We start from the raw sequence: 13,647 nt of genomic DNA on the forward strand, positions 1-13,647 counted from the left end.
TCCCTGCTCTTCCTGGATGTCTTGATGTAGCACCCAAAAGTTGCAGAGGAGGGGCAAGGAATCGGGACCCAGGTGGGTCACTGACCGATGAGAGCCAGCACGTGGAGGGGACGGGAGCCTGGCTGCAGTCACAGGCCTGAGGAAGGTGGTAGGTCACTGGCAGAGCAGAGACCGGACTGCATTTCCCACCCCATGTCCTCCTCGGCTTCCGCACTTCTGTGGTGTGTAGGCAAGACCAAAGTTAGGGTCATTCCCAAGACCTGCTCAGGAAAAGGTTGGGATGTGCGTTACTGAAGAGCGAGGTCAGTCCTGTCCTTGCTCGCAGCCGAGYCACTTTCCCGCCATCTGCGCCGTGCGCCCAAGATACCGGCGCTGCAGCAGAGCACGGCGTGGCGGCACCGGGGCGCCGCGGGCAGCGCCGCGCTGAGCACCCGCGGGCGGCCGTCCTGCTCCGCCGCCCCTCCGCCGGGCCCGGCTCTCCGAGGGCGACTCGGGAGGACTTGGCGTTGCGGCCCATTGCACCACTGCAGCGGGAGCAGCCACGCCGGGCCTGCTCGCTCCTAGTGTGAGGTCTGTGCTGCCTTTCTCTCCCTGGCCAGTGATATATGGCATAAATTAGGCCTCTGAAGGGGGATACTGCATCCTTAAGAAGAAATATGTCCTCATTTTTCTTAAACACCGTTTGCACTGAGTGAAATGTTTAGAAGGGACGCTGAGGGATAACTTTATTTCTTACTAGGGAGTTCAGAGCCGTTCAGTTAAACCCATAAAACACTGGGAGTAGGGAAGCTGACAGCCTGCCCGTGCATTAGAAAAGCCATTACTCATCCAGGGGAAATTCACCCCATACTGGAGCCTCGCGTTACCAGTGGGGTGGTCCAGGGGAGGACACGGGATCGTCCCCCCTGGCCATCCGGGGGGTCAGTAGGATGCTGATAAGTAGCAAAGACTCTGTTAGTCACAGTCCAACACAGCGACAGGGCAGCAGCCTGGAGATCTCAAAGTACTGAGAAAACCTCCCGGGTGCAGCCGCTGGGATGCTCCGAGGATGAGACCTTCCCTCCTCCCAGGGCTCCAAAAAGCCACTGAAAGCAAAGACACGGTGTCATAGGTGTCAGGCTGGGGACTCCCGTCGTGGTGGTGGAGGGGACGCAGTGGAGGGGACACGGGGGGCTGCTGGGGTGTCTGGGTGGGCGTCTGCTCTCACCTGCTGACATGTGGCTCATGGAGCCTGATGGGYTCCCCCAGTGTCCGTTGTCCAAGGGACAGGGCTACGGGTGCCTGGCCGAGCGGCTGACCAGGCGCCAGCCACCAGGAGGGCGACGACTTTCATTTGATATTTTATTTTAAAGGCTTGACGCCAAAAGATTTAATATTTGTTGGAAATGAGAAACAGTTCTCAAATGAATTTGGAGAGCCTGGGAATTAATGTCAGCATCCCCCCCTTCCCTCCACACACACACACTCCCCCCCCCTCATCAGCCGAGCCCCCCCTTTCAATTTCTGAAGCTTGCTGATTTGAATATTTATAAATATCAGTAAATTATTTATTGTAGCAATCTGCTATGCCATTTCACCGATCGCCGTTAACGCTTTAGGGCTCGCTCTTGAGGAGGAGGCAGCTGGAGAGAAGGGACCCCGGGCTGGGAGCACCTCGGCCCGGCGGCTCGTGGGGCAGAGCTGGTGCCACAGGAGCAGGATGGGCACCCTGTGTGCCGCTTGCTGGCGTTGCGGGCAGGAGCCGGGGGCAGGCACCGGCCGCGTGGACGGGAGCAGCCGTCCYGGCTCTGCAGGCTCCACCGTTACGGATGGGGTGGATGGGTGAGCCCTGGCCGGCAGGGCACCTGTAAGGACACCCTGGCTGCTCGCCTTATTTCTCCTCCCGCCTCTGGGACTCTCTGTCTCCTCCCTGCTCTGTGCTGAGCGGGRTGCTCGCAGGTCCCGCTCGCGTGCCGAGGGCTTCCCCTGGCCCCGCGCACACGTGCCGGGCAGCTGAGGTGGGGAATGGGCCTCTGTGAACTCCCCAAGGTCAGGCAGGAGAGACGGCATCCGCTAACCCAAGGTCGCTTCCTGGGCTAAAAGCAATAAAATGTTTTATTGATAAACTGAAGAGGGGAAAATACACACGCTAAATCCACTCTCTTGCACAATGGGCCCTGGCTGCCTCTGCCCTGCCCTGGGCAGTGCGTGTGCGGGACGGGGCCAGCGCTCCGCTGCCTCCCCGGCCTCGCGGCCCTCCCCAGCAAACGGGCTCTCTCCAGGCGCGCGTGCAGCACAGCACTTAGAGAAGGACTGTGCAGCGCATGAGGCCTCCCTTCCTCTCCCTGCCCGCCCCAAATAATGCCGTTAATAATTAATCGAGTGAGAGCTTGCAGCTCCTGGAAAGCTGGCACTGGGACCTCCCTCCTGAACAGCGCTGCTCAGCTGGGCTTAAAACTCTTCAATAAGAATATGAAAGCTCCATCTGTTCGGCGTGCCCGGCGCTGCACCGGGGCTCCCCAGGCGGCTCCTGCCAGGGACGCTCCCCCGGCCCTGCTCTCCCGCAGCGGATCCTTGCTCCCCGCGAGTGCCTCTTGGCTCCGCTCGCCCTGCCCTGCCCGGCCGGGTGGCCTGGGGATGCAGTCTGGTCTGGGGATGCTCCCAAGGGGGATATTCCGCTCAGGCTTCATCGCCTCAGGACACTTTGGCCCGCATGATGCCAGGGGCTTTGGCACAGGGGGAGCGGGCCGGCGCGGGCGCGGGGCCGGGCGGCCGGCGACATTGTTTTGTGCGGAAGTGCTCCGTGTAAATAGAGCATGTGGGAGAGTTTGTCCTGGGAAGAGATGAAAAGTCCCTGTGACAGGCACAGGTTATAAACGGCTTCCTCGGATTGATGTGAAATCAAAACATTTCTATTTAGAAGAAGAAAATGAAGGGGGATGTTTACTTAGGTGGGAATCTTTAAACAGTGCGGTGGAGCCGCGCGCTGATGTGGGGTGGGGAGCCGCGGGCTGGCTCCGAGGGTCCCCCTCTGCCGCCCGCGTTTCCCCCGTCCTTTGAAATCGGCAGGCCGAAAGGCAGACCAGGACTTGTGATTTAGTTCGTGTCCTTTCCATTTCGCCAGCACGGAAATAAGGCACAGCAAGATAAAATGGTGTGTGCGGGTTCAGCTAGAGCTGCTTGGAGGCTGCCTCCTGGCAGAGCCCGGGAGCTGTGATCCCAGGCACCGCAGGGCACGTCCCATCACAGGAAGGTCTAGGCAGCTCTCGGGGAGGGACAGTTGTGTAGCTTGGGGCGAAGGTGAGTTTCAGTGTGGGGGCTTTGTTTTTCCCTTCAAAAACTTTAGGAGAACAAGTTTTAATGCTGGCAAACATCACAGCCAGGCTCACAAAGTTCCAAGTGCAAGAGGAGGGACATGGAGGAGGCCTGAGGGAAGGGCTCGGCCTGGGGCAGAAGCTGTGCCAGGCAGAGGGGCAAAGCCAGGGGGTGGGAGAGGCAAGGGGGCGGGAATGGAGGAAGACAAGTTGCAGGCTCCGTGGAGCTGCTGCACACGCGGCAAGTGCAGCCTCGGGAACGTCTGTTCCCCTCTTCCTTTGGATAAATATTTATATATTCCTTTGCCGCCTGGTGCACTCACTTGGCTGCTCACCTCCGGAGCGGAGGGCCGGGAGCTGCCGCCCTGCAGCACCGCACAGCTCACGGCGTGCGCTGAGCTCACTGCTCGGGCAGGCCCGGGCATCCCGACAACTTGGACGGGAAAGGGCCGGCCGTGTTGGGCAGAGCGGGGCCGGTGCTTCCCCGCTGACCTAGTGCCCCCAGCACCGGCCACCTGCAGCCACCGGCGCTTTGCCGGCCCTTTGCTGGCCCTCCTCCCAGGCCGGCAGGCGCAACCTGCCGCGTCCTGGCCGCGCTCCAGCTGGAGGCACCGCAGCCTCCTGAGATTCCCTCCGCGGGACCGGCTGCACGTGGGATCTGCCTTCGCTTTCTGCCCTAAATAGAGCAGGAATGTGGTGGGAAGGGGAAGGTGCCAGCAGGCAGATCCTTCAGCAGCTCCGCAGGCCTCTGCCGGTGCCGCCTGTGCGTGAGAGCTGCGGCTGCGCTGGGGACGCGTGAATGGGGAGGCACCCGCGGGGCTGCCGATGTGGGGACAGGGACAGGGTTTTTACCCCACATGCGAATGACTACATTTATGGAGGTGCAAGCGCACGCGCAGAGCTCTGGAAGAGCTGTAGTTTCTGCACGGGGAGGTACGCGATCGGGGCAACGTGTGCTCTGCCTGCACGAAAGCCTGAGCGCGCGTGGGTGTTAGTGCCAGAGGGGGGACGCGTTTGGAAAGCGTAGGAGGGCCTTTTGCCTCCCTTTGCGTGGGGGGCTGATAGATTTGTCGGGGGGTTATTTTTCTCGCAGCCCTTGACAGGGAACGTGTCTGAAGCTGTCAGGAGTTTACGCTAAGCAGCCACTCTCTGGCTCTCGGACAGCAAGTCTAGAGTTTCAGGCTGTTTGTGTTGGGCTGTCATGTTACGGGATTAGGGGCTGTCACGATGGCTTCTGGATGCGTGCTGAGGGTCCGAGCAGCCTCGCCGCACCGCTGCGACGGTGCTGGTGCCTGCGGGCCGAGCCGCTGCGTGGGGCGCGTGTGCCAGGCACTCCGGTCCTGGCGCCCGCTCCCGCCAGCCCAGGGCAGGAGGAGACGGGTCCTCTCGTCTTCCAGGGGACGAGAGGCTGGGAGCAGGTGGCAGGGGCCGCTCCGGCAGCGCCCGGCTCCGTATGGCCCCGGCACACGGGCCGCTGGACACTGAGTCGTCACCCCGGATCCGCTCCTTGCTTCTGCTCGGGATTAAACCTTGTGAATTGCTGGTGCGGTAATTACGCGAGTGACTCTGCGACAGGGACCATTTAGTTCAAGACTCTGTGACCTTGAAGTCGAGACCTCGCCTTCTTCCCCCACTCCTCTTACCCCTCCTTTACTAGCTGTCACATATGAATAAACTACATTAAAATAACAAACCTACACTAATTAGCTGATTGTGCTGGGAAGTGTGAGAGCAGAATTTCCTGTGCGAGAGCGAGTGCGCCAGCGGGCAAAGGGCCTGATCAAGTGACACTGCCCCAGTGTGGGGCTGCCTCGCGGTGCTCCCAGCCCTCCCAATGGTTCCCCCTGGTTTCTGCGCCCTGAGACGGTGCAAAAGGCCCTTGCAGGAGCTCCTCGCCTTGCCGTGGTGCAGCCGGGAGCCGCTCGCACTGCTGCGGGTGCTCGAGGCCCTAGGGACCGCTGCAATTTTGGCAGCTGTCAGCGTGGCCAGCGCCACCCGGCACCAAACGGGGGGACTCCAAAGCGGGCGGTGCACGGCTCAGCCCCGGCGTCAAGACGCACTTCTCCCGTGAGGGCTCAGCCTCCCAGCGCCCCACACGGGCTCTGCACTGGCGCTGCCCCCCAGGGCTTGGGGAACAGCGGCCCTGGCTCACAAGCCGTAACAGCGGCTGTTTTAAGGCCTGCTTGTGGGGAGCGGCCATTTTCTGCTTGGGTTCAAGTTGCCTGGCCCAGCTAACGCCCTTCCTTGCTTCTCTCCCTCTCTGTTCCCAGCTGAAAGAACTATATGCACTGACGCAACCTCAGGAAAACCCACGATGGCTGCCAAGCGCAAAGGCGGCCTGAAGCTAAACGCCATCTGTGCCAAGCTCAGCCGCCAGGTGGTCTTCGACCACGGGGGAGCCGAGGCGGCACGCGTGGACAAGGGTCCCCAGCGGGAGAGCGGCAACAAGGACCTGCCGCAGCCCGGGACCAAGGAGCCGGGCGCCGAGTTCTCGGACGGGCTGGGCCGGAGCGTGCAGAAGATCGAGGAGGACAAGCGGAGGGAGGTGATCGAGAAGTGGGTGAATGGGGAGTACGAGGAGCCCTCGCCAGGYCGTGCTGAGGGCAAGGAGGGCAAAGGCGCCGAGGGCGCGGAGCTGCCCCCCGAAGGGGTTTACATGGTGCAGCCCAAGGGCTGCAGCGACGAGGAGGACAACGGGGATGAGGCGGACGCCCTGCGGGGCTCGCAGGACGGCAGCTTCTTGGACGACCGGGACTCGGACGGAGCGGCCGCCAAGGATGATGGCTACCGTGGCGCCGCCGGCGAGGCGGCCTCCAAGCTGGGCACAGTCTCAGGTAAGGYGGGCGGGGGGCACTCGACACCTTCTGACAGCCCTAGGCCTCCTGCCTGGCGCGGTGCAGCTGGGGGGAAGGGGTTGGGGGCGATGGCAGGGCCCCCTCATGGCCGCCCCACGAAGCCTCTGGAAGGCGCAGGGCGGGGCTCTGCTCCTAACCGCCATGTGAAGCTTTGGGAAGGGTCGAGGTGGGAGGTGGTGGTGACGTGGCCGAGGTAGCAGGCGGCCATGGCGGCTCCCAGGCCGGGCAGGGATGGCCTGGCTGCCTCTCTGCGGTGCTGGAGGCCGCGACGGGCTCCAGGAGCGCCTGCCCTTGTGGGGGAGCCACGGGCACTGCTCAGCCCTGCGCTGCCCGGAGGCCCCAGGAGGTGCTGGTGGGCATAGCCGGGCCCTGGTGTTGTGTGCCCTGCAGGCTCTGCTGCTGGAGCACGAGACCCAGCCCCTGTGCCCTGCAGCTCCCAAGGGCTCCGCCATAGCACGAGCATTCCTTGGCGCCAGTTGGTGTCCAGTGCTGCCTTTCTTCCTCTTTCTCTTTATCCCTCAGTTTGCATGTTGATAGCAGTGCCCCTAATGCCTCTAACTTGGCACCATAAATGGTGCCAAGTCCACAACTCTGGTAGAGGTGCCCAGTGCTTGCCCCTGTTGCTGTTCTGTGGGCATGGCTGCCCTTGCAGGCGAGGTGGAGGGGTAGCTGCTTAACCGCCGTGTTGTCCTTGGTGAGGAGCTGGGTGCCTTCAGTGCTGCCTGTAGAGTTCATSCCGAGAGAGCACAGGATCTTGCTAGGCAAAGCTGTTAATTCTGAAATTTGCATGTTCCTTGCAGCATTTATACTGGGTGCTAGTCTGTGTGTATTCACAAGGTGTTTTCCCCCAGGCTGTATGTGCATTTCTTACTTTGAGAGAGCTTTTACCTTATTTCTGTGCTTCTTTCAAAAGCTGAATTCAGCAAGAGGTGTTGGGGAAAGCCCAGGCTGACTTTCTTCCTTACTTTCTGATATCCACATCCCTCCAGACTGATSTTCTGAGGTCTATACGAGTAGTAAGCCTTGATAAAAGCTTGGGATGGCTTGCCTTTTATTTAGGGCCAGGGCAACTCGACTCCCTCTCATTTGCTACGCAGTTGGCTCAGATTTGTGATAGAAAAATCTGCCTCTAAGCTGTTCCACCTGTACACACCCCTCCCTGGACCTCTGCGCTTCACAAATCCATCAAACTTTGCTCCTTTTGTGTGCATGTGTGTTTTCCTCCTCCTGTTAATAATGCAGCCAGAACTCATCTCTGTCTGTCCGTTTGCCTTCTGGAGAGGCACATTCTCCAGTCTTCACGAGTTCAGTGGCAGCGCACATAATTATGCATATAAGATATAAACAGAGCTGTTTAATTATCCTTCGCCACATCAGTGACAGAGTAATTAACAAACATTGCAAGATCAATGAGGAAAAGTGTGACCTTCAGTTTCCTTTGATAGGAAAGCCCTTGTCGTTTCCAGACACAAGGTGATTGTGCCTGGACTCAGTTTTTAGTTTGTTTTAATTGCCCTTCCCCCCRCATTTGCAGCTTTTATTTCCCAGGAAGCTAAAAGACGGAGAACCTGAAAGGTAAAAGCAGGTTACCAACCTGTGGAAAATAAAAAGGAACAGAGGTTTCCCTTTGGGGTGGGAGCTCTCAGTGAAATGTGCTTTTAGGGCTGTATAGTCAGAGGATTATACAAAAACATACAATGTTCATGAGGGCCAGAGGCTCAGTTATGTACAAAGCAGTAGCACATGCAGGGTCCAGTTTACATRTGCAGCCACATGGGATTAGACTTGCAAACGGAGGTCCTGTCAGGTCTTGAGCTTGTGTTTCAAGAGCCCTCTTGTAAGCATTGTTCATAAAATTTCCCTGGAAAGCACAGAGTGAAACATAGCTTGCTTTGGAAAGGTTGAGTATCTTTCTCTGTTTTTAAGGCAGTGTTCCAGAAAATAGACCTTTAGCTGCTCCTCACTGAGTGCCCTCAGATGTGTTACTGGGCGCAAGTTAAAGTAATCCAGTGAGATGTGCAAGTGCCTACAGCAAAGGGAGCTTTTTCCTGTGACTGGGGGCTGGGGGATGCAGCAACAGGCAGGAGGACCCAAGAAGAGTAATACAGCTCTTCCCATCCAGCTAATGGGGCTTCAGGGAAGTTGTTGCAGAAATCTGTTTTTGAAGATTTAGCCCACTGTGCTCCCAGAAGATACAGAGCTGTGAGTGCTCAACAGCATTTAAAACTGGACCTCTAGTTCTTTGATTAGCTGAAAACCTGGACTAAAAAGCAGGAACCACACAGAAAAGTAGATCTTGCATCTAGCAAAGCTTTGTAGGTCAGTGAGGAGAGTGATCCTAATTATATGGGCTGCTGCTTCCCAGAGTCCCAGTATGTACACAGACAACCTGCTTTATTGGACTTCTCCAGCTACTGTTCCTGCCTTTCAGTAGCACTTGCTGCGGTCTAGTGCCAAGTCCCTGCCACTTGTGTTGCCTTCTGGGGTCAAAGMACAGGGAGAGTTGTTGTGCATTGCATAGGAGTCTGCCGAGACTCACTCCGTGCTCTTCAGTCCTGGTGCTTTGAAACAAGATGGTTCTGTCATCGTGAGGAATATGAGTATCTGGGACCCCTCATTCTCCTTTTGACCTGCTTCTTGGTGTGCCCCCCCCCCGCCCCTCGCCCCCCAGACTCTGCAAAAGTAGTGCCTTGTGTGTCKTCTTCTGCATGGCAGCTAGGGAACATGTTCAGGAGCCACAAAGCTGGTGTCCATCAGGAGGCAGGTGTCAGATTGTGTTTTGGACATGCAGATATGTTTCCTCGTTCATTCACTCACTGACTGACCCATGCTTCTCTATACACATTTATATATAGCTTTCAGATTTCCCAGTACAGTCTGTGACAGATGCCTTTTCACAGTCTTTCACTGACGCACAAATACCCAGCAAGATTTTCCTATACAAACCTGTGTTCCTTACTCTGCCATTTACTTACAGAGCGCTAAAGCAGTTGCCAGCTTTCCCATGTACAAGCTTTCAAAGTTCGTCCTTTTCTTTCCTTGTTGGCTAAGTCACTCAGAAACTGAGTGTTAGTACTGCTCTCAACAAGGATTTTTTTCCCCTCTAAATTTCCTGGGGAGAGTCCTACACTTGGGAGGACACGTGCAAAGAGTGCAACTTTCATACTCCTTACGTTGTATCCCCCACATTTACATGTTTCCCTCCCAAGCAAAATAAAGGAGAGAGCCCTGCCTGAGTTGCCCCATCCCCCAGTATCCAGACCTTACACTCCATTTGGGCTGTTTTGCTTTTCCTTCCATATATAGTGTGCTGCTGCGGGCTATTTTTAGCCCCTTTTTTGCTAGCTCCGGATCCTTTGTGATATGATAGCTGCTCTGAGACATACAGATCTCTGCTCTTTGGCAATGCCCACAAATGGAGACCAGCAGCAAGGGGAGAGGGAGCGCTTTTGTTATCACGCAGAAGAGGAGAGAAAAATGTCCTGCAATAGAGGGGAGAAGACCCAATGCCAGTGGTTCTTGGGGCTGGAGATGAGCAGAAATCCAGGGCCGCACACTTTTTTGAGGGTTTGTTTCCTGACCGTTGTCCTGCTTCACTTCTGCACACACAGCCTGCATGTGGATGTGGAGGGGGAGTTCTCTGTTGGCTAGATAATAATGACCTGTCCCTAGCTGTTCCAAAGTGCTCATGGAATGAGTTGGCTGCGTCTCACACCAGCTCTGTACTGAGACGGATTTATGAATTTCTCCCACAGGTGCCTCCCCTAGAAGGGCCTCTGGTCCTTGGTTAGCTACCTGTGCCAGTAGGGGAAGGTGGTCCTGGCTTTAGGGCACACGGTGGTGGACATGTGCTGGAGTGGATACGGATGTGCTTGCTAGGGAGTGCCCAGTGGGAACTGGTCAAGGTKTTGCCTCAAGTGTGGATGGACCCTCATGGTCTTGAAGGTTTCTGAAGCCCGTGGCAGGCAGTGTCCTTATACAGTCCTGCAAAACAGGTTTGTGGAAGCTGATAGCTAATGAACTAGGACTAGGACTAGGCTAATTGAGTGGAACTTGTGTGCACAGCAATGCTGTCGTGTGACTGTGCATCTCTGTATATAACAGCACCATGGGCTGTCAGAACTCCAAGTCCTAGGAGTCCATTTTAGTGTTTCGGATCTGTTGAGCTGTTCTGTGGCTATGTCTTGATTCCTTTCTTTTCTGACATGTTTTGTGGTAGCRCTGATTGGATTTCAGCTCTGCCCGGTGTCTGGAAGCCTCATCCTGCTCTCTGCGTATCTGCTTGCATTGGCTCTCCCTTTGTGAAAGCGGGTGCTTGCCCAGGAAGGCTAGAGTGAGTGATTGGAAAAGATGACGAGGGAGGTTTGAAGGACTCCTGCACACAGTAAATCTTTACTCTGCAGGAGAAAGCAAGAGGGAGAGGAGGAGGAGGAACGCTGTGTCAGACTGAAGCCTGAATGAGTCCAAGCTGGCACGTCAGAGCAATCTTTATTTCCTCCTTTACAGTGATATTGGGTGACCTCCAGAAGTATGTTCTTCCCCTCCTCGTGGCCGGTGAAGCTGCCTGAAAGAGTGGGGGAGGGAGAGAGAGACCCAAGCAAGGGCAGCTCTTTGCTTATACTGCTTCACTGTGTCCCCAGGTGGACCAGCCCTTCCTGCCTTCTCCCCAGGTTGTGCTCTGGGGAAGAGGCTTTCTTCCTCTCCCTGCTGCCTCACCTCGGGAGGACAGCCCTTTCTGTGCTTAGTTGAAGTCCTGATGGAGAGAAGTCTGTGCCTTAACCAGTTTGTACTTGTCTTTTCCTCCCCTGCTCTTACTAGTGGCTGTTCCTAGCGACCTAGGACATTGGTAGTGGGTGTCCCCTGTCTTCCCAGAACTCTTGCCCCTTTTCATGGGGAGCATAGTACTTTCCAGCTGTTGGAATTCAGGAGGAAAGGAGAAAGTTGTTTGAAATCTTAAAAAAACTGGTGGGGAAGTGAAGGACTGGAACAGATGTGGAGAACTACCCTGTTACTGTCCTACCTTCTTGTCTCTGCTCCCTCACCCGCTCCTCACCACCAGGTTTCTCATACATGCAGCTTTTGCAGCTCTCCCCCCTTAATCCATCTCCACCTCTGTCGCTTTCCCTTCTCTGCACTTCTTCTTTCTGCCCTCCTTCCACTCAGCCCCATGTGTAGCGTTGTCCTGTCCCTTAGCTCTTCCACATCATGCGTCCCTTCCTGCTCTGGCTCCTGCTGCTCACCGACACAAACCCCTAATAGCTGTTACCCCTGGCACACACAGACACACTGTGCTCCATGCTCCAGGCACCTCCTGTTGTATAAAAGCACACACAAGGACAGAGCTGCACAAACCTCCGCGTATTGGTGCTAGTCTCACTTCCAGTAAAATTACTTTTTCTTCATATTAGGCCAAGGCAAGAGTGCAGAGACATTTATGAAACTTTGTTTAATGTACTGAAAAGCCATCGGCTAGAACATTTAGGAAATTGATTTTCGTGGCATTGATGAACTCTTTTTATTTTACCCCAGTATTAATTACTTTTTTTTTTAAACAAATTAATTTAAGAGTCGTAAAACCTAACAAGTGAGCCAAACGTCAGTAGATCATGTTCCCCTCTCCCCCTACTCCCCCCTTCCCACTACCAGTGCTGTTATGGGAGAAGAAATATCAACCCCTTGCATAATTCCCTCACTCTGGCTCTCTGTAGGGGAAGCTTCATCGCTGCGGGATTATGCCGCTACCACCATGAATGAATTCCTGGGCATGTTCGGCTATGACGATCAGAACATGCGGGATGAGCTGGCCCGCAAGATCAGCTTTGACAAGCTGAACGCTGCTACCTCAGAGGCCACTGCAACTGCTGCCTCCCTTCCTGGTGAGGATGCCATGAGCAAACGAGCCCGCTTCTCCAAATACGAGGAATATATCCGCAAACTCAAAGCTGGAGAGCAGCTTTCTTGGCCTATGCACTTGGGCAAATCTGAAGAGTTGAGTTCCAAGCTGGGCAAAGAGGGTTCCTCAGTGCTGGGACAACCCATCCGTGTGCAAGGTCCAGATGCTTCCCTACTGACAGAGACCAAAGCCACCATCCTGCCTCTGCCTTCTCCTAGCAGTTCCCAAATGCAGGGCCTGATGTCACGGGCCTCCAAGTATGACTTCTTCATTCAGAAGCTGAAGACAGGTGAGAGCATCAGGCCGCAAAATGGTAACACTTACAAGAAGGCCTCCAAGTATGACCTAGAGAACGTCAAGTACTTGCACCTTTTCAAGCCTGGAGAAGGAAGCCCAGATATGGGAGGAGCCATTGCCTTCAAGACAGGCAAGGTTGGCCGTCCTTCCAAGTACGATGTAAGAAACATCCAGAAACTCACTCCAGTAAAGGCTCCAACACCCAGCCTGGCCCCGGCTTCACTCGCCAGTACCCCCGGCAGTGCTCCTGTGGCTGGGCCAGAGCAGTCTGTCTCATTGCCATTCAACACTCCTGAGTACCTGAAATCAACATTCTCCAAGACAGACTCCATCACAACTGGAACCGTCTCCACAGTGAAGTAAGTGTCCTCTCAATGTTTTTTCCTTTGTGTTTGCGGGGGAACCAACCTGTGGCCTCTGAGTGGATCTGCGGGACATGGTAGTTGGTGTGCTGATGAATACCACTCTGGTGATTTGTTATTTCCTTTTGATCTCTCTTGGAGTGGCTGGCCATCTGCTACACCTTACAGCTGTTTGTCTTACTTGAACTAAGGATGTGGACTGGGATCAGTAGTCACAGCCATGAATGTAGAGCCYGCTAGCTGAGATGAGAGATACACGGACACGGTACTGTCAGTGCCCTGAGGTCAAGATCATAACTACTTCACTTCTTCCTCGCTCCAGTTCCCCATCGTCCTGCCTTGTCTGCAGTAGTACCTAGTTCTTGCTTTCTTTTAACACAGTGGCAAAACTCCCACTGACTTCACTTTAGAAGTATGAGGCCTTTTGTTTGCATTAGGTTTTGTCCCAGAATTCCAAAGATATTTTGGTGACTAATTCCCAACCTCAAATTTACCAACCTTGGATTATTTTTACAGTCACTTCAAGGTGGTAGCTGTAGAAAASCTACATGTCCACATACAAGGGGCATAATCACCACATGGTGTTGTAGASACCTGGCCTGATACTGTTTATATGCCATGGGGCAATGAGAAGGCAGGATCTGGTGGGCTATTTCTATCATGAAAACTTTGCTGCCTCTAGGAAGGGCTCAGATTACGTGTAATCCCTCCTGCTTTAACCATCTCTRTCAGTGTCAGGCCTCAGAAAAGGGGAGAGGGAGGCAGCTACCTGTTTTTTTGATATGGTCTGGATTTGCTCATTTCTCACTGTGGACTTAGCTGTTGTTAGCTATGAATCCCTTGGAATCATTTGAGGAAAGTCCAGGACCTCTGGCCTGCACCTCTGCAGCAAATGTGATCACATGTTGCTCTTTGGTAAGGAGGAAGGTTGTCTTCTGGCTAAAACC

General features: G+C 55.2%; 1 protein-coding gene across 1 annotated transcript in view; it reads left to right on the forward strand.

The window, feature by feature from the left end:
• CASZ1 (castor zinc finger 1) overlaps positions 1–13,647 on the forward strand; it is a 157,661-nt gene that overhangs the window by 106,810 nt on the left and 37,204 nt on the right. The window contains exons 3-4 of the mRNA XM_026053553.1: positions 5,564–6,127; positions 11,857–12,697. Of these exons, the coding sequence (XP_025909338.1) occupies positions 5,564–6,127; positions 11,857–12,697 (1,405 nt within the window). The remainder of the gene's footprint in view (positions 1–5,563; positions 6,128–11,856; positions 12,698–13,647) is intronic.

The sequence above is a fragment of the Nothoprocta perdicaria genome, unplaced genomic scaffold, assembly GCF_003342845.1.
Source record: "Nothoprocta perdicaria isolate Ctin4 unplaced genomic scaffold, notPer1 scaffold_117, whole genome shotgun sequence".
Lineage (NCBI taxonomy): Eukaryota > Metazoa > Chordata > Aves > Tinamiformes > Tinamidae > Nothoprocta > Nothoprocta perdicaria.